This window comes from Macaca mulatta, chromosome 14 (genome assembly GCF_049350105.2).
Source record: "Macaca mulatta isolate MMU2019108-1 chromosome 14, T2T-MMU8v2.0, whole genome shotgun sequence".
Taxonomy (NCBI): Eukaryota; Metazoa; Chordata; class Mammalia; order Primates; family Cercopithecidae; genus Macaca; species Macaca mulatta.
In genome coordinates, this window is record NC_133419.1 from 50,595,649 (window position 1) to 50,623,232 (window position 27,584).

General features: G+C 37.9%; 2 protein-coding genes across 8 annotated transcripts in view; one reads left to right on the forward strand and one right to left on the reverse strand.

The window, feature by feature from the left end:
* The first annotated feature begins 583 nt into the window (after nucleotides 1-583).
* Nucleotides 584-12,938, forward strand: CYP2R1 (cytochrome P450 family 2 subfamily R member 1). Of its 4 annotated transcripts, none has more exons than XM_077960443.1 (5): nucleotides 584-1,090; nucleotides 7,211-7,352; nucleotides 10,700-10,923; nucleotides 11,498-11,827; nucleotides 12,647-12,934. In XM_077960443.1, exons 2-5 carry the CDS (start codon nucleotides 7,276-7,278, stop codon nucleotides 12,820-12,822), a joined length of 807 nt encoding a protein of 268 aa, XP_077816569.1. In that variant the 5' UTR covers nucleotides 584-1,090; nucleotides 7,211-7,275; the 3' UTR covers nucleotides 12,823-12,934.
* A 7,469-nt stretch (nucleotides 12,939-20,407) lies between these two features.
* Nucleotides 20,408-27,584, reverse strand: part of PDE3B (phosphodiesterase 3B) — a 207,950-nt gene continuing 200,773 nt past the window's right edge. For all 4 annotated transcript variants that reach the window (XM_028833635.2, XM_015114810.3, XM_077963273.1 and 1 more), the window contains 2 exons: nucleotides 23,303-23,555; nucleotides 20,408-21,570 (listed from right to left, as the gene is read on the reverse strand). In XM_028833635.2, the coding sequence (XP_028689468.2) occupies nucleotides 21,356-21,570; nucleotides 23,303-23,555 (468 nt within the window). In that variant the 3' untranslated portion in view covers nucleotides 20,408-21,355. The remainder of the gene's footprint in view (nucleotides 21,571-23,302; nucleotides 23,556-27,584) is intronic.

A 27,584-nucleotide genomic window follows, 5' to 3' on the forward strand; every position in this document is an offset into this window, starting at 1 on the left:
ACAATTAGAGGGCAGCTGTTAGAAGAGTCCCAAACCCAGTAAGTCCTGTGTTGCAAGGAACTGTCCAGTAGAAAACAGGAATAAAAACAGAATTAGCAAGAATAATATGAAATCAGTTGCTTAATTCCAGGCAGTGGAGGCAGAAATCTTGAATAGTAAATACTCTCCGTGAACAAGTGCAGACAAGAGTTCCGTGATTGCCAGTAAGTAATCAGTTTGGAAAGACCAGAGAGGGGTCAAATATAGGTAAACTGAGTTAATCACATAAACTGCTCAATCATCACAATTCTTAAAAGATCACACACAAAAATACATTAACAGGAGAAAAATAGTAAAACAGGACAAAACAGTAAAATTACTTTCTTTTACTACTGATGGGTCAGTTTTCTACTGGAAATTCTTAAAAGTATCAGGTTCAGCTAAAGACTACAGTGTTGATCACCTCTCCAGTTTTCCTAGTCTGAAATGAAATAAGCAGACCTGGTACTTAAAAAGACACTTTAAGAAAGAGCTGGCCCCAGAGAGGCAGGATCCGCCTACCCCAGTGAGTGAGGCCGTCCTGACACCTGGTCAACATTCTGGTGTCAACATTCTGGAAAACGGCCTCCAGGCTCATTGCTCCGCCTAGAGCCGCGCCACCTCCAAAGGGTAGCACCGGCTACCCGCTCCGCAGAGCCGACTCCAAGCCGCGCAGAGCTGGAGGGTCGTCGTCCCGAGGGGACCTGAGCGCTCACTCAGTCAGCCAATGGCCACGGAGCTAGGGCGGGACCTGAGAGTATCCTGCCAATGGGAGTACGGCAGGGCTGGAGGCTGGAGTGCCAGGGACTCAGGGCGGCCGTGGCGTTCGCACCCCCAGCTCGGGCAGATGTGGAAACTTTGGGGAGGTGAAGAGGGCGCAGCGGCGCTCGGCGGCGCGCTCTTCTTGCTGCTTTTCGCGCTGGGGGTCCGCCAGCTGCTGAAGCTGAGGAGGCCGATGGGCTTCCCTCCGGGGCCGCCGGGGCTGCCATTTATCGGCAACATCTATTCCCTGGCCGCCTCAGCCGAGCTTCCCCATGTCTACATGAGAAAGCAGAGCCAGGTGTACGGAGAGGTACCGCTCCGACGGGTCCCGGGCAGGGAGGGCCGCCAAACTGGCCCGGGCTGGCCAGGGCCTTCCTGGTTGGACTTATGGCCGCTCGTGAGCCGAGTAATAGGGACCTCTCCATATGCCGGCTGCCCGTTGAGGGACATCCGTTTCCATGCTGTGGAAGGGAGAAGTCCTCGACGCCGTGCCCCCTGCAAGGGGAGCCCCGCCCCTGCCGGTGACCCACTCCGGGCCGAGGCCCCGAGGCGATCCAGGCCTGATTTTCCCGCTACCGCTCGAGTTCTTGCTCCTGCGCCTGCGCCGTTTGGCTCGCCGGCTGCGGAGCCACTTCAGGTCCAGGTTGGACCCCTGCCCTCAGGGCGGGCGTCTTGCGAGTCGGCCTCGCAGCTCTGTGGAAGCTGCACGCGGCTTGTCGGAAAATTAAGGCGTTCTAAATTCTAGATGGTTAATAACAGGTTCTTCGGTGTTTGCAGTCGATGAACTACTGGTGTAGGCGTTTGCTGTGAGAATGGAGAACGCAGGGGAACGCCCCTAACTGAGAAGCTGGCCCTGGGAAATGATTGTGAACGCGTGAATGAATTGATGACTAAAATCCGCTGCGGGGGTCCCACAGCACAGATGGCAATGCCGTTCTGACTGGCTGGGAACGGCCCCTTAGCAGATACTTAAAAGGCGCCTTCTGTGTGCCACTGTCACTGCCAACTTGGTGACTCATTTAAAACTCACAACCAGCCGGTGAGGTCGGTACTTAGCTCCTCCTCAATCTGCGGAGGAGAAAGCAGCACGGAAATGCCTTGTGACTGGCAGCGGAAAAGGCGACCCCCGCATGTGTGTGGGTGTCCTGAAGTCCGGAGGGGGCAGGAGTTTCCACGGGGCCTGACCAGAGCTTTACCTGTTTTGTTTTGAATTACACTTATTTATATGCAACTACAGGCCTGACGCTAGCGGTGAAAAAGGCAGATACAGCCTTTTAAGGAGTTGGCAGATGAGTGGGAGAGAAAACTAATCTCTTTATCGACCACAGGCTGTGGTCAGTGTTTTGAAGGAAAAGTACAGGGATGTTTGGCAACTGTGGTATTTCAGGTTTGACCTTAAATCCTTACTTAAACCAATTTTTACAAGAATTGGGCTAGGTGCCCGGGCGCAGTGGCTCACGCCTGTAATACCAGCACTTTGGGAGGCCCAGGCATGCGGATCACGAAGTCAGCAGATCAAGACCACCCTGGCTAACACGGTGGAACCCCGTCCCTACTAAAAAAATACAAAAAATTAGCCGGGCGTAGTGGGGGCGCCTGTAGTCCCAGGTGCTCGGGAGGTTGAGGCAGGAGAATGGTATGAACCCGGGAGGAGGAGCTTGCAGTGAGCTATCTCGCCACTGCACTCCAGCCTGGGCGACAGAGCAAGACTCTTTCTCCAAAAAAAAAAAAAAAAAAAAAAAAAAAATTGGTCTAGGTTTCTAGAATAGTAAGTCACTAATGGTTTACGTTCCTTTCACGACTCACTAATAGTTTACGTTGTTAAAGGTAAGCTGGACGAGGTAACAAAAGTATGTGTAATTCTTAGATCTTATTTTCCAGCCGACAGTTCTCCCAGAATTGAGTTTATTCAAAATGTGAAAGCATAAGACTAGAAATCGGGTCTTCTGCCAGACAAAACTTGACCCCTGTTCTGAGACTTAGTTTTTTTTTCATCTCGTTAGTGAGAATAACAACGGAAAACAGTAAAGTGCTACTCAAGTGTTCTGGTTATTGTATGTGTTATTAGTTTCTTTTTTTTTTTTTTCTTTTTCTTTTTTTTTTTTTTTTTTTTTGAGATGAGTCTCACTCTGTCGTCCAGGCTGGAGTGCAGTGACGCCATCTCGGCTCACTGCAAGCTCCGCCTCCCGGGTTCACGCCATTCTCCTGCCTCAGCCTCCCGAGTAGCTGGGACCACAGGCACCCGCCACCACGCCTGGCTAATTTTTTGTATTTTTTAGTAGAGACGGGGTTTCACTCTGTTAGCCAGGATGGTCTCGATCTCCTGACCTTGTGATCCACCCACCTTGGCCTCCCAAAGTGCTCGGATTACAGGCGTGAGCCACCGCGTCCGGCCTATGTTATTAGTTTCTATACCCAGAACAGGTTTGTTCGACCTCCAAGTTTGAAAGTATTTTTAAACAAGTTATTTGAAATGGTTTCTCACAGAAAAGGGAATTAAACGTTTCTTATATAAGTATTTGAACTGAAAGACACTCTGTATTACTATGAATATTTATTTTGGGCAGGGGGTTGTCTAAGTCCCCTATCATAGGTTACAAATTATAAACGTACTAGACTGTCGTCTTGAGATATTTAGATCGGTTCAATAGATAAGAATTGGGCATGAGCAGCTAGTTTTATTGCTGGTACCACTTTTGAGGGAACCATGGTTCTTTACGGAGAAAGCTCTTGACTACAAATGAAATAGGACTAAACTGTTACTAGCTGCAGTGGGGCAGAGGAAAAACTGAAAGGAGCAAACATGAAAAAGAATATGCATCAAAGAGTAGATAGACGTTGTTTGCCTCACTATGCCTTAGGTTTAGTTGATAACCACCAAACATATTAACTCTAGGCTACAGCAGCATTTGATCTTTATCCTGGTGTGAAACATCTCTAAAGATCTCCCATTATTTTAGAGATATATTCCAATTCTGACAGACTCTCAATGTTGGTATAAATTGTTAAAATACTATACCTTTTTTTGGAAGTGGAAGAAGACTGTTCCCTCCTGTAATTCCGAAAGGTTATGAAAAGTTGTTCCTAGGACTTATTTCTAAATAAAATCTTAGTTTCCCACTGTCCTTTAAATATGAGATGTATGCTCACAGAAAACAAAAACAAAAACCCCAAAAAACACTGGACTTTAAAATTACTTAGGACAGTCACTTCAGGTGATACCCGCCTTTGTGTTAATCTGTGAATTCAGTTCTGCTTTGTGATTCTTGAAAGTTAAACAGCCAGTCCTCAGGACTTATATATTCATTTTAAAGGCAATCTTATATAGAAGTGTATCACACTGAAAATTACCATTTCCTTGGAGATTCATTCTGAATGTTTAAATTTCTGCAGTAACTTTAATCTTAGTCTAGATTTAGAGAGGCATTCTCTGGCTAGCAAAGCCAATACAAGTGGCTTTATCAGATTATTTTCAGGTAATGGACTTAAGGACAATAAAATTATTCCATTAAGGCAAGTAGAATTGACAGTGTATTAATTTATTTTTACAGCATTTATTGAGAACTTTATGCACGGCACTGAATGAGATTCTGTGTAAGGATTCAAAGATGAAAAAGATGAAATCACTGCTCCTAGGGAGTTTATAATTTAGCAGGCAGGCAGAAGACAAGAATATGAATGTTTCGGGTCCAAGATAGTGTTAAATAAGTGCCATGGGAGCTTCTAAACTCCCATGTGTGGTTCAAAGCAGAGAGAAAAAGAGTGCCCCAAGAAAGGCATCATGGAGGATCGTCCCTAAAGAGTTGGTATGGTTATGATAGTATGGCAGTCAAGGCAAGCATTCAAAATGAGGGAACAAACCAAGCAAAGGTTGAAAAGTGTGGCAGTCACCTAATGGTTTTCATCAACAGCACTTTGCACATTTGTCTGTTATTAGCACTTAGCCCATGATGTTATAATAATATGCTTAAATGTATATCTCTACAACTATTCATTAATTCAACATCTATTTCTATTGTCATATGCTGTGCACTGTCCTAGGTGCTAGAGATATAGCAGTGACCAAAACAGAGATTCCTGCCCTTATGTAGCTTATATTCTAGTGGGGGGAAGACAGACAATATACATAAACACAATTAAGTAAATTATATAATATGTTCAAAGAGTACAGAGCAGGAAGTAAACTAAATTGGGGTAAGGGAATGGAGAATGTTAGTGGGTCAGATTTTAAATTGCTTAATCAGAACAGTCTCACCACAAAGATAGCATCTGAACAAAGACTTAAAGGAAATGAAGGAGCAAGCTATAGGAATATGAAAAGGAAGAACATTCTAGACTAAGAGAAGAGCAAGAACAAAGGCCATAAAGCAAGAGAATGCCATGTTGAGAATTACCTGTAAAAAGACAAGGATGAAATTAAGGAGGCCAGTTAGGAGATTGTTGTTATAAGGGAGAAATGCAGGTGACTTAGATTGGTCACCTGCAGGTTATAATAAATTGTCTGATTCTGTTTATATTCTGAAAGTAGGAACAGCATAACTGCTGAGCAGTTGGATGTAGAGTTTGGAAGAAAATAATGAGTCAGTGTGGGTGACTGCAAAGTTCTGGGCCTCAACAACTTGAAGGATGTATGGAGTGGTCATTAACTGGGAGAGTGAAAAATTATGAGTAGGGCTGGTTTGGGCGAGGGAAAGAGACTTGGAGATCACAGAGTGATCTAGAAGAAGGCAAGGAAAATGTTTTGTGTATTCCTCTTTACATCTCTGCCAGCATTATAATTAGCCCATAATTGGCACTAAAAATTATTGAATAAATCAAATAATATATAAGCTAATCTGTACCCTTCCATAGATCAAAGCAGTTTAAGGATAAGTTTTCACAATTTGAGTTACAAACCTTTACTAAAGTCCTTGAAAACAGTGTATACAGGAATACATATTAGTTCAAGTAAAAATTTCTCCAGTTCTACCCTCAAATACAGGACTATTTCAGATTGTTGAGTAAAGGTGGATTGTGTAACAACTTTCTCAAGCCATGGCTCCTCCTTGCTTTTTATGGTCCCTGGTGTCCATAGTTTGAAGTTCTACCCTGAAGCGCTATCTGAAATACATTTGCCCTCTGTTCTGCCTTCATAGTGACACAACTTTAAGTTCATGGTTCTTTTACTATCCTTGTGGAATGCCATCTTTTTTATCGTCTCTGCTAAAGTTCACTTCTGCGAAGAGACTTTCCTTTAATAGGACTACATTACTGCATTGTCCCCTCTTTGCTCAGCTGGTAGCCATTCCCTTTTACTTAGAACTCTTCTGTTGTCACTTTTGACTAATACCACTGCTTATGGCAGGCAGTCAATGTTCTTTTCCCAAGGTTCTGGATATACCTACTGCTCAGTTGGCAGAGCCCACCCTTATGCCAAAGACTCTGGTGGCCCCATTACTCAGCTGGTTAGTTGTTACCACTTGGCAGTCCTCATGACCTTTGCTGATATAACTTTCTGCTGAACTTTTGTTCTCTGCTAAGCCTCCTGTTTTCTTCTGAAGTAGCGTGTGCCATGGCTAAATCTCTTTGACTTGTTTGCACAGGGATAAGGCTTGTCTCAGTATTTTGGCTGTAAAAAGCTATCCAGAAAGGATGGCAATAAGCAGTCTTAAGGAAGTATCATTCTCTCACTGGACTAGGCTCTTACATTGGGTTAGCTAGAATAGACTACAGGAGGTGTGACACTGTAAGTGAACCTGAGGTGAGGCACAGGGCAGACAACTCCAGCAAGGCATGGAATGGATTCTGTTTTGCCTTCCCCTTAACTGAGAGGCAACTACCTAATGTATGTGGTAAATGCCTTTCCTCCAAGGTTAGGTTCCCTTAGAGCCCTGTTCATTCCCTTTGTGGAATACAGAGAGCCAAATACAAATGGGCTTAGTTACAATATGTTTATACTTCAAAGTTGTCTCTCAGGTCTTTGACAATCCTCTCCCTCACTTAGCCTCATTCATCTTGGAAATAGAAGGAGATTCCTGGATATCATTGAACATTTTGAGGTAGAATGAATCATAAGAGAGCATGTATATCAAATATATTTTCTATGGCAATACTGAAGCCCAAATAGGTTAAGTGTTCTGCCCAGAGTCTTATATCTCTTTAATGGCAAACCTTAAACTAGACTCAGGCCTCCCAAGTCCAGTACCCTTTTCATTATACTGTTGGTAAGATTGTGACTTCAGGCACTGAATGGCATAATGAAATCACACAGTTTTGCATGGCTTATAGAAGGAGGGCACTCTGAACATTGTCAGGTGAGTAATAACTGCCTATATTTTCAGGGACGTAACAAATCCTGGAAAAGCCACACTTACCACTTGTAGATTTCCATGGTTATATTTCTCCATACATTCTGCCATTTAAATGTTGTTTTTCTTCTCTCTTCTCAAAGATCTTCAGTTTAGATCTTGGAGGCATATCAACTGTCGTTCTAAATGGCTATGATGTAGTAAAGGAATGTCTTGTTCATCAAAGTGGAATTTTTGCAGACAGACCATGCCTTCCTTTATTCATGAAGATGACAAAAATGGGAGGTATGTTTATTTGCACCTATTTAGTGATTTACTAAGCTATTTTAAATCACATTTCTTATTTTAAGTTTTAGTGCATAGAGTTGGGATTATTTTGTACTGATTAATAAGAAACTATTTACTTATAGAACCTGGTATCTGAGGACCTTTCAGGCTGTACTACTTTCATATTTTAGACCAGTACATTGCTAATTCTGTTGTGGTTCAGCTCTAATAAGTATTATAAACTTTTAAAGAATCAGCACCTAATAACATCTGCAGGTTTTGTGAAACAAGTTAGGAATAAACACATACTTGCACTTGAATCCAAAGTGCCCTTTTGAACCCAGTCTTGAGTACTTGATGACATTTTTACTATCGTTTTACTTAAAAGCTTACAGAACTTGAAGCAGCTTTCTTGACTACTAATCACTGTGATTAGTAGGTGTAGAGTTGCATGGCTTGTGTAAAGGACTAGCGTTCTGTATGGTTTAGTATTGATCAGTGTCGGAGATTCCATATTCAACAAGGGGGAGAGACTGAAAGTTGACAAAATCGGTAAGAAGAAAGCAGCAACAGACAGCCTAAAATAGGATGTTCAAATCACATACAGTGGTTTTAATAGTTAATAGTATAAGACTTTTTACTAAAGTTGTATCCTAAATTCTCTAATATGAGTTTCACATTTAATTTCAAAGAAAAATTTAACAATATCTTGGTTACATAGGCAAAAACTAAAGACATTGATTGAAAAGACAAAAATAAAACTCCTGTATTACATCACAAAGGAAATCAACTAATGCAGAGAAAGCACAAATTGTAAAAGACTGAATTCTCAGGCCAGGGTATAATGATACTTGAAAGCAGTAATATAAATAAAAAACAAGCAATTAGACCAAATAAGAAGCCACAATTATAATAGACCTTTAAAAAGATGATGAAAATGAAAGATGATGCAATCACAGTAATATTTGAGACAAAGTATATATTTTTCAAAGCTGTAAATTTATTGTTTAGACTATTTTCATCATAAATCATTTGACTTAAGATTTTTAAAAACCAGGTAGAAAATTATGTGTTGCTTTAAGTTACTATGTACTGACCTTGGAAGTAGAAAATCATGGCCACTATTAGCCCACTGTGTGAATGGAAAAAAGTTGCCCTTTGGGTGGGCCCAGCGTCATGCCCAGGCACACAGCTTGGCCAGTGTAGGGTTATTATAAACAGTGCTCCTCTGTACCTTCTTGTGTATATATCCCATGTGCACATATTTCTCTAGGGCTGGTTTCATCTTGGCACCATTGCACTAGCTGTTCCTTCTAACTACAGTGGTCTTTCCTCAGGTATTTGCTTGTTTGACTTCCTCATCTCCTGTGAGTCTTTACTCAATGTCATCTTCTCAGTGAGCCTTTTGCTGACTACCCTATATCTTTTTACTTGCTATATAATTTATTTGTTGTTTTGTCTGTCTCTCCTACTAGTGTCTAAGCTCTGTGAGGGTAGGGATCTTTGCTTCTTTTGTTCCCTGATACATTCCTGACACTTAGAACATTGCCTGGAACATAGTAGGTGTTCCACAAATACATGTTAAATGAATATTTGTTGAACGAATAGTCATCTGGGAGTATAGAAAAAAGAATGGACTATGGGAATGTAAGATTGCTACACAGCACTAATGACCCCCTCACATATGGTAACTTTTTAATAAGCTCTACATTCAAAAATTATTGCACAATAAGTTGTTGGAATGTAAATTTTTTGTGTACCTCATGTACACAAGAGAATGTGACATTTTTCATTGTGGGTTGTGTTAGTCCATTTTGTATTGCTATAAAGAAATACCCAAGGCTGGGTAACCTATAAAGAAAAGAGGTTTAATTGGCTCATGGTTCTGTACACTTTATAGAAAGCATGGTGCTGGCATCTGCTTCTGCTGAGGCCATCTGCTTCTCCTGAAGCTCACAATCATGGCAGAAGGCATTGGAGAAAGCCAGCATGTCATATGGCAAGAGTGGGAGCAACAGAGCGAGTAGGGAGAGGTCCTTAACTTTTAAACAACCAGATCTCACATTAAGTGAGCAAGAACTCACTTATCACCAAGAGGCTGTTGTAAGACCATTCATAAGGGATCTGCCCCTATGATCCAATCAGTTCCCACCATGCCCCACCTCCAACATTGGGAATCACATATCAGTGTTAAATTTATCATAGGTACAACCGTGTCCCAGTAATGAGTGAAATTTTGAGTAAAGTACATGTTACATAAATATGTGCACTGAAGATGTTGAATTAATTTAAGGGGGAAATTTTCCATAGTAGCCACATCAAAACAGCAGATACATTGTGGAGACTCTGAAATTTTAAGGTAGGCAATATCAGCATTAGAAAAGTTTGAGCTTCATGTTTGCCCTTCTTTTGACTTCAGCATTTTGACTATATTGACAGCTCATTCAGAGTTCCCTTATCCCTGTCATAGTTACTTGATTGTCTACCATATCCCTTTTTAACAGGAGGAAATTTATATTCTAAAATCTATTCTCTCTTAAGCAGAAAATTTCTAATCCTAGAAGGATGATTTTTTAGGTGTTTGTTTAGTCTAAGATAAAATTTTGCCCATTGAACATGCGGTCATTTCTCTTTGGTAAATTAGGCTTATGGTAAAATTTGGATCATATATAGTCACCTGGCCCTATTTCACCAGGTTAAATTACACAAGACTGACTAGCTTCTTGTGGTGGTGCAATTATAGGTCTTTTCTACCAGTCCACAGATAAGGAGTAGAAAACCTTTATCTGTTATAATACTCTGGCTAATGAGTTGCTGAGAACGGCACCCAACCATGTAGTTATATAGGAGTATAATTTGCAGAAAGATGACTAACCATCCATTAAAACATTTTGTTCCCTTTCATTTTTTAGATACAGAGAAGTAGGAATTATACAATATTTTAATTTTTTTTCAGGCCTACTCAATTCCAGATATGGCCGAGGATGGGTCGAACACAGACGATTAGCTGTAAACAGCTTTCGATATTTTGGATATGGCCAAAAGTCTTTTGAATCTAAAATCTTGGAAGAAACCAAATTTTTCACTGATGCTATTGAAACTTACAAAGGTAGACCTTTTGACTTTAAACAATTAATAACGAATGCTGTTTCAAACATAACCAATCTGATCATTTTTGGAGAACGATTCACTTATGAAGACACCGATTTTCAGCACATGATTGAGTTATTTAGTGAAAATGTGGAACTAGCTGCCAGTGCCTCAGTCTTCTTGTATAATGCCTTTCCATGGATTGGCATCCTGCCTTTTGGAAAACATCAACAGCTGTTTAGAAATGCATCTGTGGTCTATGATTTTCTCTCCAGACTCATTGAAAAAGCTTCAGTCAACAGAAAGCCTCAGCTCCCTCAGCATTTTGTTGATGCTTATTTTGATGAGATGGATCAAGGTAAAAATGACCCATCATCTACTTTCTCCAAAGAAAACCTAATTTTCTCAGTGGGTGAACTCATCATTGCTGGAACTGAAACTACAACCAATGTGCTACGGTGGGCGATTCTTTTCATGGCCCTTTATCCTAATATTCAAGGTGAGGATTCTCTTGATGATCTCAGGGTCTATCCTTACATGTAGGGTTCATACATGTTTTTGAGTCTTAGCCATGCACAATACATTTTCTTTAGGAACTCCTGCTATGCCAGCCAAGGACAGAAATATTTAATAGCTACAAAAAAGAGTTTTCAAATCTATTATCTCAATTCATGTAAAAAAAATCTCTGAAAGAGGTCTTATTATGCTTATTTTATAAATGAGAAAAAACGCTGTATCTGCAAGTGGCAGAGCTGGAACCTGAACTCTGATAGAATTTAAAAAACTAATTTTATGCTTTACTAATTTTCTTACTCCAATTCTAGGTTTGTTTGATGTTTATTCTTATTACTTATGTCTTTCACAATAGAGCTACCCAGAGCACTGGGTACTATTAGTACAAGATATATAGCATATATTTCAACAGAATGCCCAGATAATAAAAAATCTGAATCTGGATGTATCTATATCCTATTGGCTTGTTATTGGTTATCATTTATTTTATTCCAGAAGGAAATAACTATAGCTATAATTCTAAGAATTGCATAATAACTTGAATACTTTTTCTCTGACAGGACAAGTTCAGAAAGAGATTGATTTAATTATGGGCCCCAATGGGAAGCCTTCTTGGGACGACAAATTCAAAATGCCTTATACTGAGGCAGTTTTGCATGAAGTTTTGAGATTCTGTAATATAGTTCCATTAGGGATTTTCCATGCAACCTCTGAAGATGCAGTTGTACGTGGTTATTCCATTCCTAAAGGCACAACAGTAATTACAAATCTTTATTCTGTACATTTTGATGAAAAGTACTGGAGAGACCCAGAAGTGTTCCATCCTGAGCGATTTCTGGACAGCAGTGGATATTTTGCCAAGAAGGAAGCTTTGGTTCCTTTTTCCCTAGGTAAGAGAACTTTCACAGGGGCGTAACTTTAGAATAAAGGATAATGATAATTCATTAGATATAGCATCTTAATCTGAAGCATCCTCCTGTAGAATTAAATATCCCAATTCTAAAAATACAGAACTGATTCTTACAGGAGAGAATGATTTAATTGGAAGTAATTAACACCTGTTTCTGCTTAATATAAGCCTTAATTTATCAACTATAGATGGACTTTTGAGAACCCCTGGCTTCTTCTAAAACTGTTTTTGCCTGTGGCTTTTTTGCCCATAATCAAAACTTGTGGAATGAGAAGCCAGTAACCCAGAGAGGGAAAAGATACAGTCACTTAAGTAAAACTAGAATCTCACTATCTTGGCTTCTGGTTATTGTATTTCATCTTCAACTAGGAAAATATTGCTTCTTCTGTGAAAAGGTACAAAAGACCCATGGAAAATGGACTAGAAACTCTTCACCTTCATTGGGGAAGAACACACACTTAGTTGAAATGAAGCGGACTTTTCTTGAGCAAAATGTCTCACCTCAAATTAGATCTTTTGTGGCATATCTTAGGCTCTGTTGCAGCATGGGAGGGAAGTGGGAGATGGAACTAAAGTCTTACAAAAGTCCATGGTCTGACAAAAGGAGGTAAATGTATGGGTTCTAGGAGCTGAAGTGTCAAATCCTATTCTTTGAGATTTAAGAGAATCCTTTAATAAACATAATTCCCTCTTACTTTCTTTAAATTCCAGATTTCCTGAATGACACCCAAATATTAGACATTAATTTTGGTAAAGATTGTGGGTTTAAAAAATTATTATATCTGCTTTTTCTGTTTAGGGAGAAGACATTGTCTTGGAGAACAGTTGGCTCGGATGGAAATGTTCTTGTTTTTCACAGCATTGCTTCAGAGGTTTCATTTGCATTTTCCACATGAACTAGTTCCAGATCTGAAGCCCAGGTTAGGCATGACATTGCAGCCCCAACCCTACCTCATCTGTGCTGAAAGACGCTGAAAGTGCCTGGATGTTTTCGGGAGCAAAGATGTATATTTGCCTTATCCCTGAACTTGGTTTAATCAAATCAATATGTGTATTAGAATAAAAGTCACAGCATCATAAAGCCAAATGAACACAGATGTGTCTTAAAATAGTACTGGAGCAGAAACAAGCACTAGTCATGATTGCTTTTCAAGATTTTATGACTTCTGGGGTAAAATTCTCTGTTGAGAGACACAAAGGTGCAAATGATGGGTGTTGCTTAAAATGCTAAGAAGAGTCATGGATGCCCTAAGCAGAGCATCTTGTTTAGTAGCAGGTACTTTTATCCCTTCCTGACTTCATCTGGCTTCTGTCCTGTTGGGGCCTTGGTTCCAGAAACCAGCTCCCTTCTGATCAGGTATTGTCATTAATGAACTGTGTGGTACCAGTCCAGTTTAATAGAGGACTACAGAATAAATTAAAACCCAAATAAATGAGTTTGGACTTTAGAGGTATTTTAGATATGGTGGGAGATTGTAGAAGAAATATGTATTTAATGTAGAGCCTGCCAGTGCTTTCGTATCTTACTCCCTGCTCTGTCTTCATAAGAACTGTGTCATTCTTCTTATAAATGAGGGTCTGTGTGACCCTGAGTGTCCACCTTCATAGCAGCAGTTAAGTAGATAGGACATTACAATAATATATTTAAAATTTTAAATGATACATGGTTGTTGAATCTTTGTTGGCACATTTTCCCTGGCACCACTTCTTTCTAAAACTAATCACAAGGATTAAAGATTGAATTCACTTATATCTTTTAGAGGTCTCTAGGCATTTCCATGGGTTAGTGTTATTTTTCTAAAGATAATTATATTCAAATCCAAAAACATGCTCTAGAGATAGGGTAACTGTGTAAACTGGGACACTTGAGAGTGAATGGGTCTTCCTATTCATAGTTATATCAGGACAACAAGAGTAAATTGTGACTGCCCTAAACAAACTGGAATGTATATTGACCCATTTATAGCTATTTTTACATCATCATTTCTTATAAAGTTGTGAAATTATGGGTACATGCTCTTGTAACATGGCTCATGAATAGTTGCAGCCTCAGAGTCAGCGCACACAACAATGACTTCTATTAAGAATATGGATTTAACCTTAGTTTGGACTTACCTGTTGAACAGTTTCAAGTTTGTGTGTTATACATCAGGAGTCTGCATCTTGGATATATTCAGATGTTTCCAGTTGCAAGGGGAAGAAAATCCTTGCAAGTTCACTTAAATAATAAAAGGGAAATTTGGAGGAAGGGTGGAAGTTTTAGGGTCCATATGGCTTAGATGTTACATGGTGTAATCAAAGATTCTGCTTCTTCCCACTTCTCAATTTTGCCTTCCAGATGATACCAGCTTTATCTTAAGGCTAGCTCATGGAGTACATGTGCTTTGCCCACCTCCATACAGAGAAAGCAAGCTTAGATCATTTCTGGGAGAGCAAGGGAATTTTTTAAATGCCCCCAGAAAACTGTTTTTTGTGTCCTATAGGTTCTGAGTTATGTGCCCATCCATTAATTTAAAACTATGGTTTGTGAGTGTAATTATGGTTCACTTAGCCTGAACATATGCCTGACTACTAGAAGTAGTCATGGAGTTGGCTTCTTCCAAAATACATGTGCTACATATGGGTGATGTAGTTATCTAAACAAAACTAGGGCTAATTATGAAGAGAAGAGGAACTATAAGTCAGAAGACCAACTATAGTGTCTGCCTCACTTGCTAAGCCAAGCAACTTTCCAACCTACCTTCCTGAATCTTTCTGTAATTATTTTATTTTAGTTTTTCAGAGATAGTTGTCCAGGCTGGTCTTGAACTCTTGGGCTCAAGCAGTCCTCTAAGCTCGGCTTCCCAAAGTGCTGGGATTACAGGCATGAGCCACCACACCCAGCCCCAACCTTCCTGAATCTTGACAAACATATTCAGGTTGCTCCTTAATCTTTGCTCTTTCTTTGACATAGCAAATCTGTCATCCCAGGGTCTCCTACTTACTGTCATATCTGCTATAAGAGCCTAAGTTGAACTTTACGGTAGTTTTACTGGGTAAAACAACTTAGTGAACTGAAGTAGATTATAATAAAAGTTGAGGAGGCTTTCTTTTGCTTTTGAGTACTACCACTACTGCTGCTAGTACAATTTAGGAACTCCATAAATCTATGCAGAATGAAGATCATGCTATTTTCACAGGTTAATTGTCAAGCCAGACAAATTATAAAAGATGTAGCTTCATCAACTTTTAAAGGTAGAAGAACCTTAACTTCACTTAATGTGCTCATTTTATAGCCAAGGAAATAGAGGTTTACACAGGGGAAGTGAATTCTCTAGATCACGGCAGAGGCATGCCTTATTTCATTCCATATTCCTTTTATTCACACCCAATAATTTATCTTACACTTTACAATTTATAAGGCTGTTTTTCATTATACTTTCAACTCGATTATTTGGAACCAGTTAGCTGTGGTAAAAATAAAATGCTACACTTTTGGAAAAATATAAATTAACATGAATTAGTAAGTAATCCATACTGGAAAAATCTGTTTTTTGAAATTACATTGTAACAGATACGTTGGATCTGTGCAATAAAGATGCCTTCTCTCTTATCAGTTAGTGCTAAGCTACTGATTAAAATGTTAGAGATCTAATTTCTGATTCAACAAGTGAGCACGCTTGTTTTTTCTCACCTATCACTGAAATAACCATTAAGGATAGAAAATGGAATAAAGGCATTGAGAATACGGGTGGAGGGCAATGTTAGTGGATCAGATACTTTGAAATTTTAGGAGATGGAAGGTGAATGGAAAAATATAGAAAACCACAAACAAAACCATGCATAGACGAAGCCAGAGGTGGAGATGGGAGCCCATTCTTCATGGGATAGCTATGGAGAAAATCAGTACATAAGGAGAGAAGTAGGTAAGGATAACTTTTTCTAAAAGTGGAAAGAAATCAAGCAGATTTACTGGAATAAACAGCTGAACAATTTGCCCCGTCTCATTTTCTCCTCCTGTTTGTGCAGTTGTAGAATTTGCCTCCAAGTGCTGAAATAAGTATAAATAAGTTCGGGTTCCTATGCCAAGGAGATGGTGGTGCTCCTACCTGGAATTGGTGCCCTACATTGAGGGCTCCCTAATTTTGTCTGCTTTAAACGGTAAGTTCTCTAGCACCTAAACTGTTAATCGGGTGTGAGGACAAGTTTCAGTGAACCAAGTGATGACTGGGGAAACATCAGCAAAAGGACTAGCCTTGAGCATTGAATAAATTTAAGTATAGAACTAAGACAATGGTGGCATAAATGTGACAATACTATCTGTTTTATACTCATAAAAATAATGCATCTAACAAAAAATGAGAAGAGGAGAAATGGTAGAACACAGAATAAGTTCTTTGCTTCATATAGTTAGAATTCAAAAGATATAGTTTAAAAGTGACAAGTAGTAGACGTTTAATAATATTTAACAGTACAAGAGTAAAGGATAATATTGCCTTAAATTGGGTAGTGGGAGATAGAGAAGAATATGTACAAGCTAATTTTTTAATTTATAGATGAGAAGCAGATACTATAAAGAAATGGGGTCCAAAGATAGTATAACTATTGCCACTGAATCAAAGATACACACTTTCTTAAACGTCATAATTAAAATGAGTTTTTAAGAAAAGAGCAAATAATATGAAGAATTAAGTCCTTACAGTCACATGAATAAATATAAATGGGCTTATCTCACCTATCAAAAAGGTGTTCATATAATATAGCATTGAATTTGATTTTAGACCAAATCCAATGCTATATTATTGTTGTATAGAAGAGATACTTTAAACATAGGTTAAAGGTTAAAAATAAAAGGACGGTTAAAGACATGCCAGGAAATACAAATAAAAAGAAAGCAGGAGTCATGATCTTAATAAAACAAGGCAGAATTCAAGTCAGAAAACATAAGACAAAAAAGTGCACTTTGTAATTCTAAGTACTATAATTCATAAGGACTTTATAACAGTTATAATACCACACCAAATAACAACTTTCATAAGGCAGAAATTATAAGACATGCAAAAACAAATAGGTAGAAGTACCTTAATACTGAGAGCCATGTTACCCAGGTTGGTCTCGAACTCTTGAGCTTAAGAGATCCACCCACCTCGGCCTCCCAAAGTGCTGGGATTACAGTGTGAGCCACCACACCCAGCCAAGAATAAGGAATTTTTCTGTGTAGTGATATGGTGAGATGTCCAGGATAATGAAACAAAGATACAGAATGCAGCAGTGTTAGCAAGCAAAAAGGGCTCATTGTCCAATGTACCAAAAGCCAATACTATGACACAGTTTTTGAGAAAAGCTTGATACTCAAAGTAGACTTCCAACTATTTGCTGTTGACTCCCAGATCCATACTTGTAGCCCATATCACTTTTCTGAATTCCATACCTACACTGAAATACACTTGGTTGTCTCAAGCCTTTTAATCTCACTTTGCTCTAATCTGAATTTGTCTCTTCACTCTCTAACACATCCAAAATCACTTCCTCTCATATACCCTAACTCAGTGAATGATATTGACAGCTGTCTAAATCTGAAATCTGGGAGCCACCCCTAATCTTTCTTACCCCCATACCAACTCCATATTAAATCATAACTCTGTTCACGTCGCTGTGGTCCACAATCTATTCCAGTCAATATCGCCAAGCACTCCCTTTGTCTAAATCTTGCTCTGCCATTCTGTCAAAAGACAAAATTAACAACAAATTGTTACAGATATAATTGGCTTTTATTCTAGATTCATGTATCAGGTAACTTGCATTCTACAAAATAGAATGAAATTCCCACTGGGTAATGGCAGAACAGTGGGTTTTGTAAGGATGGGAACAAGGAAACAGAATAATAGAAAAATAAAAACTGATCAGTTATCACTAGGTTACTTCAGATTACGTCTTCTTTGTACAGGTTAAAGCAGCGGGGACTTCCTTCATTATGCTCAGATAGACTGGAATCTCCTGTTTTGAGAAAAAACTAGTCTGGGGATCAATGTATTTCCTTAAAGTTTCAGTTTGATTGTGTGGCATTTAGTATGAATGACTCCATTTTGCTTTGGTCTGGTCTATTGGGGCCTAGGTGCAGGAACTCAGTCCAAAACAATAGTTTTAAACCATTCAAAATACAGTTGACCCTTGAACAACATGGGTTCGAACTCCATGGGTCCACTTATATGTGGAGTTTTTCAGTAAATATAGTTGGCCCTGTATTGGCAGGTTCTGCATCCGCAACTAAATGCAGATGAAAATATAGTATTAGTGGGATGTGTAACCCTCGTATAGAAAGGGCCAACTTTTTGTATCTGCGGGTTCCACAGGGTTGACTGTGAGACTTGAATATGTGACAATTTTTATAGCTGAGGAGGTCCTAGAACCAATCCCCCACATATAACAAAGGACAACTGAAGTATGCTATTTGATCCTCGTAAAATGTAAATCTAATCATGTTATTCTTCCGATTGAAACTTTTTCATTGTTTCCCATTTCCTTTAGGAATAAAGTTTAAAGTGGCACGTCATGTTTTACAAGGCCCTTCATTAACCACCATCTCTCTACCACTCCCTCTTCTTGTGCTCTATCTTCCAGCCACCCTAAATCTCTTTGGCTCATCCAGTGTAGGGATGCTTTGTCTTCTGGCCTCTGTACACACTGTTATTCTCTCTCTACAAGCAGTCATTTCTGAGCTAACTCTTAATTCTTCAGTTCTGAGCTTAAAAGTCACATTCCTTTGAGAAGTGATGCATCTCTGCTCCACCTGCCACTCCTATCCCCTACACACTAGAAGAGCTTATATTAATCTGGCAATTATAATGAAGGAACCAGAGTTGTATCTATTCATCTCTTTTGTGAAGTTTGTTTCTATGAGATGATGCAATCTAGATACAGGGAATTTCTGATGACTTAAGTAAGCCAGAAACTCCAGGTTTCTTGTAAAATAAGTAGAAAAAGCCAATAGCACCAACAAAGTAAGTAATGAAATAACAGCAGGAAACAGCTTTCAAATCATGAAATAATTTCTAAAAGTACTTTTATGGAGAAAAATGTGTCAGTAGATACATATATACAGCACTAAAAGAATATTTCTAATACCAGTGGCTTTAAAAATAGGAGATTTATGATGAAAATTATTTTAACAAGAAATTAATCTGATTCAGTAGCAGTCAAAATAAGATCTGCAATATGGCTTATGGCAATTTCTCAAGTAAGATTTCATCTAATAGTACGGTGTGCATTTAATATACTCTCACATTCTTTCTTACACTTATGAATTTTTAAGTTTCAGCTCGGGAGAGATACTTTTTTGGGTTTCTTTAGGCTAGTTATTTTGACATATGTCAATTACTTAGCAAGGGTTAAATAATTTAAGGACTATATTATGTAAAAATGAGTTCCCAATAGTAATTGGATTTATAATTAAATCCAGTAAATCCAGTATTTGTAATTAAAAATGCTGCTTTTGAGAAAATAACATAAACTAAAAAATATATATATATATAAAACCCAATAAAAGACAGTATGGAAATGTGATTGAATCTCAATATGCATGCTTGCACATGTATGAATTTATACACATACACTTGTATGTATTCTGCAGGAGAGGAAGTAATAACAGAAATACACGTAAACATGATGGAAAATGTACTCTAGAGAAATATAAGGACAGGATATATACATTTTAAGTGCAAATAATTATCAGTTAAAATTTTATTAATCAGTAATAAGTGGTGGGACTGGTTTACAAATAGTGTGTGGCAATGGTAACAAAAGTGGCAGCAAGGAACTCAGCACTCACTCAACATGTCTAATAAATAAAGCTTAGTGATTAAATATTGATACTGTGAAGGATCAAAAATTCTAACACTTCCAGAGATCTTAAATTGGTATCTTTCAGATAAGCCAAATATTCTAGATAAGTAAGAAACTGCATGCCAATACCATATTCTAAAGGAATTACCTTGGAAAATTAATGGTTTCACTGTGTGCAAAATTGCATGAATCCAAAATATGATATGGTCTCCAATAATAATAGAAGATATTAGCCTACCATTTTGCCATCATTTTGGCTGATCTTTATATCTTCAAATGTATTTCACAAGTAGGGTACATATCCACACACTGGCAAGTTTACAAAACATTGTAAATATGGTCCATTTTCTTGTGATTATTTTGATAATATGGTTATTTAATAATGTACTTTTGTATGAAATGATTTATTAACATATTTAGATTTTTTATATGAAAAATAAGTATTCCAATTCTTTACTTGATCTCAGAAATCAGTCTTGCAGTTGGGCTTCAGAAATAATAAGTAGTGATAGGTCATTTCTGTCATGTAGTCTTGAGGCAGAGGGAAATTAACAGAAAGATGAACATCAGTTTGAGAGTAAACAAATGACAACTAAGATATGGATCTAAAGATAACCACATATTCCAATTATTTATTCAATGTACGTGTCCTTTAGGGCTCACTATATTCCTTTTTTCTTTATCTTTAATGAGATTAGTTTCATTTGATTTTGCATTAAGGCAAAAGACAGACATCTCCTTTTCTTTGGTTTTAATTAGTTTCAAATTCATCTAAGAACAGAAAATGTTGCTCATTTCATAAAAGGTGAACCTTGGTATTACGGCAAATTTTTTTTCTTCTGACAAATCTGTGCTGTGTTTATATTAACTAAATCTTTAAAAATACAAATCCTGAGCTAGAGTAAAAATAACAATTTTGACTAAAGAATAAATCCCTTCATTGTTAAGCCTAAACAGCTTTAAAATTCAGCCATGGAACATAAAGAAGGTAAGACTGGAATTCAAACTTCTGATGTCCATGGCAAACCTGAATACTCTCAGCAGAAATAAAACACACATAGTAGATAATACACAATAGTAAAAAGCATCAGAAATTGATGCACCTGGATTTTGTTAAATATAACAAAGGTCACTCAGTCCTTCATGGATAAACCTAGCTGGGAGAATAGAACTTAACAGTGTATTGCATTGAGAAGAAATCCCTCAGAAAGGCAACACTGGATTCATTTTTAGACAGGCATAGACTTTTTTCCAAAACATTCAAAGACATAAAAGACACATTGGGAAATACAATATGAATCTATTTTCATAAAAGCGAAAGTTCTGGCCACTTTGGTAACTGAAATAAGTCACTTGAGTTTTTAGTTATAGCTGACCCCCAATGAAAAATAAGAGCTCACTACCCAGCAAAGCAGCATTATGACAAAGTATTCATACAATAGTGAAGGATTTAAGTAAGGGCTCTGCAATATGGGTCAACATGGATGGTATTCTTGGTTTAAGAATAGTTTTCTAGTTCCTGTGAAAGTGCATAGGAGTGGGAAACTGCCAGCAGAGCAAGGATCCTCTCACAGTATTAAGGCTTGTCCATGTGGGAATGGTCAGTTGAGAGTCAGCCGGTGGACACTAGGCAATGATTTCTGCCCCTGGGCACAGCCCTCTGGGCTTCTTCAATATGACTTTTCTTTTACTCAAACTGTCGCTCTTCCTCTTCATCTGCTTCTTCAATGACCTGAATCTCATCTGCTTGAGGTAAGGAGGAGTTCTCCACCTGCAGTTTATTCCCATCAGCTTTACATTTTTCTTCTTCCTCTATGATTTCCTTCCATATCTTGTGGTTTTCGGTGAGGTGGTGCATTAGCTGACAAAATATTTGCCGTCTGCTTTTCCTTCTTGGTGGTTCTGTGAAATTTAAAAGAAATATATTCTAATCACAGCAATATGATTTAATCATTCAACAAATATTAAGTGCCTATTATATTCTAGGTATCTAAGCACTGGGGTTACAAAAGTAAACAGTACTATAAAATAATAGTATAATAAAAATAGTATAATGAAGTAGTACTATAAAAATAATCCCTGCATTATGGTGTTCAGATTCTAGTGGAAAGAGCTAGGAAAACAGAAAGAAGCAAAACAGGAATACGTTAGATGGTATTGTTATGGATAAAAACAAAATAGAGAAGAGGTTTAGGGAAAACTGGCTGGGTATGGTGGAGAGGGAAGAATTATGCTGAAATTTCAAATGAAAATAACCCAAAGTTAAAAAACAACCTTTAAGGGCATCTTATGTATTGAATTAAACACAATTACCAACATTTTGATAAGTATAATTTTCTTTTTTTTTTTTTTTTTTTTTTTTTTGCGACGGAGTCTTGCTCTGTCACCCAGGCTGGAGTGCAGTGGTGCGATCTCAGCTCACTGCAACCTCTGCCTCCCAGGTTCATGCTATTCTCCTGCCTCAGCCTCCCAAGTAGCTGGGACTACAGGCGCCCGCCACTATGCCCAGCTAATATTTTGTATTTTTAGTAGAGATGGGGGAGTATAATTTTTAGAAGTCAGTCAACCTTCAGATGCTAATGCCATTTAAAAAAAAAGAATTTTAAATACATTTTAATAGGATTTGCCATGCTAATCCTAAATACAAGGCATGTGTGTGTTGCAGTGGGAGGTGCTTTGTAGTTTTCCTATCTGGTCTGATTTATTGCATGCTTGAAAATCAAAACAATACTTATGTAGGTATAATTTAAATTCTACTTTAAAATGAGCAAATAACTGATTTCATTCACAATTACAAAGTGACAATTTTCATTTCATTTTCCATTCATACTAATTGTCTTATATAGAAAAGCATGTCATTACAGTTTGGTAACTCAAATTCATAATGCCACAAAACTTGGCTCTCCCTTTACAACCAGGGAATGTATGTTTTCCTTCCCCCTCCCCCCACCCCCCACTGTTTTGATCTATTTCTCAAGTCTATGTGAACGGCAGATTAGTATGCTGCTATGGAAGTTGTGCTCCTCAGCTTTCCAGTGGGATTGGGGGTGAGATGTGTGAAAAGGAGTGACATGAAGGAGGACTCGCCATGAGGATCCACCTATGTTCAGATGTGGTGATGGCCCTATCGTGCATGCACAGGTGGAGCCTGCTGAATGAAGAGTACTGGTTAGAGGACAACACTTCAAGAGATGTTACTTTAATTAAATAAGAATAAGAATGCTTGTTGTATTACAGTGTTCACCCAGTACCCAGCTTACAGCAGTTACTCAAAACATGACTACTGAATCTGAACATTTAGATAGTGGTTACTCAATATAATGACTGCTGAATCTGTATCTGAGAAACAAAGTTCCAAATCTAAGTTAAATGGATATATGCAGTTATTAAAGGTTGAGTATCCCTATTCAAAATGCTTGGGACCAGAACTGTTTCTGATTTGGGAATATTTGCATTATATTTAGCATCCCTAATTGAAAAATCTGAAATCCAGGTGTCCCAATGAATATCTCCTTTGAGCACCATGCTGGCACTCAAAAAGTTTTGGATTTTGGAGCATTTCTATTTCAGATTTTCAGACTTTGAATACTCAACCTATAACATTACATAAATTATAATGTCCCTATATTCTTACTTGGATTTAGATTGTTTTCCATTTCTTCATCATCTGTATCTAATTCTTCACCATCTTCATCATCACCACTTTCAGTATCATTATCCTCTTCTGCTTCTATCCACTGACCTGGTAGCAAACCAGCAGCATCATAGGAGTTACACAGGGGACCCACTATGTGGGTGATAAAAGATTCTTGGAGTTTTGCTAGTTGAGGAGAAGAACGATCCATGAATGGACTGATGGGCAGACCAAGATTTGCTTCTTCATCTCCCTGCATATTTTAAAAAGAAAAGTACATTTTTAACTGGTGAAAGAACCACTACTGAGCTTTGCTGTTAAAATTATCTTGAGTTTTTTTAAAATAAACAATTTATATAAAACTATTTTTTATAAATAAGCATCAATGAATCTATTCTATCATTTCAACTGTAAGAATTTAATATTGAGAAATCCTAAACAAAACTTTATTCTCACATTCTGTCCACATCAACCAGTATGGCTGATACTCAGTTAATAAGAAACATACAGATCTTTAAAAATAAGTATCAGATATTTTACTAACAACCTGCAAAATTCCATAGTGTCAATTATGGATTCTCTTTATCTAGGGGCAAAAGCATAATAGAAACATTTTTGTTGTAGTTATATCTCAAATGTACAGAGCTGAATTTTGCAAGTGCTTTTCAATAACACTACCTCCACCCCCCTTTTTTTAACAGCAGAACTCTCTAATGATTCAAAATGAGAAAACCTAATGTGAAAAACAAATAAAGTAGAGCTACCATAATGGAGGTGAGGCTCCTGGGGCTAGATCCCCAATGGCCTGCCTTCTGTTACCCTACCACTGTGGCTTCTAGGGCTTAATTTGAGATCAAACTACTATCTGTGTGGTGTTGAGCAAGCTCTATGTACAAATGCACTGTGTGTAAAATCTGAATAATAATCTACCTTATAGGGATGCCATGATGAGGTTAAAAGGCAGTATTATATAAGGTGTTTAGCACAGTACTGAGCATTCTCCGAATGGCACTATTAACATTTTAGTCCTAGTGTCTGAACTGGTTTGGGATAAATTTCTCCCCACAGTGTACAAATTCTGCAGGTAAGCAGTGTCTGTTCTGTAATGAGCCAACATAACGCTGAGGAAACAACAGAAACTGTCCCCGTGATTAACTGTCCCATGATTAGAAATCTTTTACGAGATTATCTTCTATGAGGAAGAAAACAATTGATGTTTTTCCAAAAACAGTTGGGTTTATCTATAGGACTCTGTAATTTCATAGATATAACCCAGGAGTTTGGCTTTCCTAAGCCCATGGCAGTTAAATGGCTGTAGGCATATAAAGACAGTATAATTAGGATAACAGGAAAAAAGTTGGGCGTGGTTAGAATTTTACATCAATATCTGAAGAAAGTTTAATAGCATAACCAGAATGAGAAAGAAGTTTAGTTCTGATGAGGGATGATCAAAACTTTCATAAGTGGTAGGATATCAGATGACATTTTCCTCCTTTGATATTGAATGACACTTAGATTAAGTGAAACTCTCTGAGATAATATATTTTTAGTGATATATGTGAAATTATAATAGTTAACATTTATTGAGAACTTATGTGTAAGAAACTATTCTAAGAAGTCTACATATATTAGTTCATTTAATCCTCACAGAAACCTTATGACGTAGGTACCATCATTATTCCTATTTTATCAGTGAGGAAACTGGCACAGAGAGGTTAAGTAACTTACCCAACCAAGGTCATATTGCAGATAAGGAAGAGAAGCCAGGATTCAGCCTCAGGCAGGGCTTCCAGGTTTGCTTAATAAGTAAAATTCTATATGCTTTTAAAATAATATGCAGGGTCTAAATGAATATTTCTAATGTTATCTCACTGAACTAGTGAATTTTCTAAAACTGACATACACCATTATTTTTTATTACCTATTTGTACATATAATATAAAGATAACATTTTCCTTAGGATAAAATTCCTCATTTGTAAACATGAGATCCATGGGCGAGCTCTAAATAAAGCAAGTTTCAATTATCACTGAGAATGAAGATGAGAATATGCAAACTGCATATTATAATCTTACAAATTAGGTAAATACAGCCATTTACTACCCCAAATTAAATATAATTTAAACATATCAGAGAATAGTAAAATACTAATAATCTTTCCATGATTATAAAATATGGCATTTTGTAACTTATAAACAGCAGAGTATACACTATTGTGTTGGGATGTTTAGCTGGTGGGTGTAAAACACTGCACATTTTCAATATAATCTGGAAGTAACAAAATATACCAGGTGCATGGTTACATAGGCTCAATTACTCCCACTTTCCACTCATGTTAAGAAAGCCCTCACCTGGTAGATATCTTGACCTTTCCTGATAATTAGGGCCAACAAGGATTCCTAAGGAATATAATTCCAAAGTCAAAAAGGTGTATTTGCTATTTTGGAGATAACAAAATGTTAGGTATGTCAGGAAATCATGCACTCCTACACTGTAGGAAGCCTCAAAAGTGGACCCCAAAAATGGCAGATTCAGCAAAGTGGAAAGATTATTTTAATGCCAAAAATTTTATAGTATTCTCTGATAGTTTGTATTTCTGTGGGGTCAGTGGTGGTATCACCTTTATCATTTTTTATTGCATCTATTTGATTCTTCTCTCTTTTCTTCTTTATTAATCTAGCTAGTGGTCTATTTTGTTAATCTTTTCAAAAAATCACCTCCTGGATTCATTGATTTTTTTGAAGGGTTTTCTGTGTCTCTATTTCCTTCGGTTCTGCTCTGATCTTAGTTATTTCTTGTCTTCTGCTAGCTTTTGAATTTGTTTGTTCTTGCTTCTCTAGTTCTTTTAATTGTGATGTTAGGGTGTCAATTTTAGATCTTTCCCGCTTTCTCCTGTGGGCATTTAGTGCTATAAATTTCCCTCTAAACACCACTTTAGCTATGTCCCAGAGATTCTGGTACATTGTGTCTATTTATTTCTGCCTTAATTTTGTTATGTACCCAGTAGTCATTCAGGAGCAGGTTGTTCAGTTTCCATGTAGTTGTGCGGTTTTGAGTGAGTTTCTTAATCCTGATTTCTAATTTGATTGCACGGTGGTCTGAGAGACTGTTTGTTATGATTTCTGTTCTTTTCCATTTGCTGAGGAGTGTTTTATTTCCAACTATGTGGTCAATTGTAGAACAAGTGCGATGTGGTGCTGAGAAGAATGTATATTCTGTTGATTTGGGGTGGAGAGTTCTGTAGATGTCTATTAGGTCCACTTGGTCCAGAGCTGAGTTCAAGTCCTGAATATCCTTGTTAATTTTCTGTCTCGTTGATCTGTCTAATGTTAACAGTGGGGTGTTAAAATCTCCCATTATTGTTGTATGGGAGTCTAAGTCTCTTTGTAAGTCTCTAAGGACTTGCTTTATGAATCTGGGTGCTCCTGTATTGGGTGCATACATATTTAGGATAGTTAGCTGTTCTTGATTAATTGATCCCTTTGTTGGTTTAAAGTCTGTTTCATCAGAGACTAGGATTGCAAACCCTGCTTTTTTTCTGCTTTCCATTTGCTTGGTATATCTTTCTCCATCCCTTTATTTTGAGCCTATGTGTGTCTTTGCATGTGAGATGGGTCTCCTGAATACAGCACACTGATGGGTCTTGACTCTTTATCCAATTTGCCAGTCTGTGCCTTTTAATTGGGGCATTTAGCCCATTTATATTTAAGGCTAATACTGTTATGTGTGAATTTGATCCTGTCATTATGATACTAGCAAGTTAATTTTGCCCATTAGTTGATGCGGTTTCTTCATAGTGTCGATGGTCTTTACAATTTGGCATGTTTTTGCAGTAGCTGGTATCAGTTTTTCCTTTCCATATTTAGTGCTTCCTTCAGGAGTTCTTGTAAGGCAGGTCTGGAGGTGACAAAATCTCTCAGCATTTGCTTGTGTGTAAAGGATTTTATTTCTCCATCACTTAAGCAGCTTAGTTTGGCTGGATATGAAATTCTGGGTTGAAAATTCTTTTCTTAAAAAAAAAAAAAAAAAGAAAGAAAATTCTTTTCTTTAAGAATGTTGAATATTGGCCCCACTCTCTTCTGGCTTGTATGGTCTCTGCAGAGAGATCCACTGGTAGTCTGATGGGCTTCCCTTTGAGAGTAACCCAGCCTTTCTCTCTGACTGCCCTTAACATTTTTTCCTTCATTCAACCTTGGCGAATCAGACGATTATGCGTCTTGGGATATTTATGTGGCCAACAAACATATGAAAAAAGCTCATCATCACTAGTCATTAGAAAAAT

Bases quoted from the DNA above. Each gene is read 5' to 3' on its own strand.
- CYP2R1 (XM_077960442.1), top strand. The intron at 10,924-11,497 runs GTGAGGATTCTC...TTTCTCTGACAG, and splicing joins CCTTTATCCTAATATTCAAG to GACAAGTTCAGAAAGAGATT. The intron at 11,828-12,646 runs GTAAGAGAACTT...TTTTCTGTTTAG, and splicing joins TTTGGTTCCTTTTTCCCTAG to GGAGAAGACATTGTCTTGGA.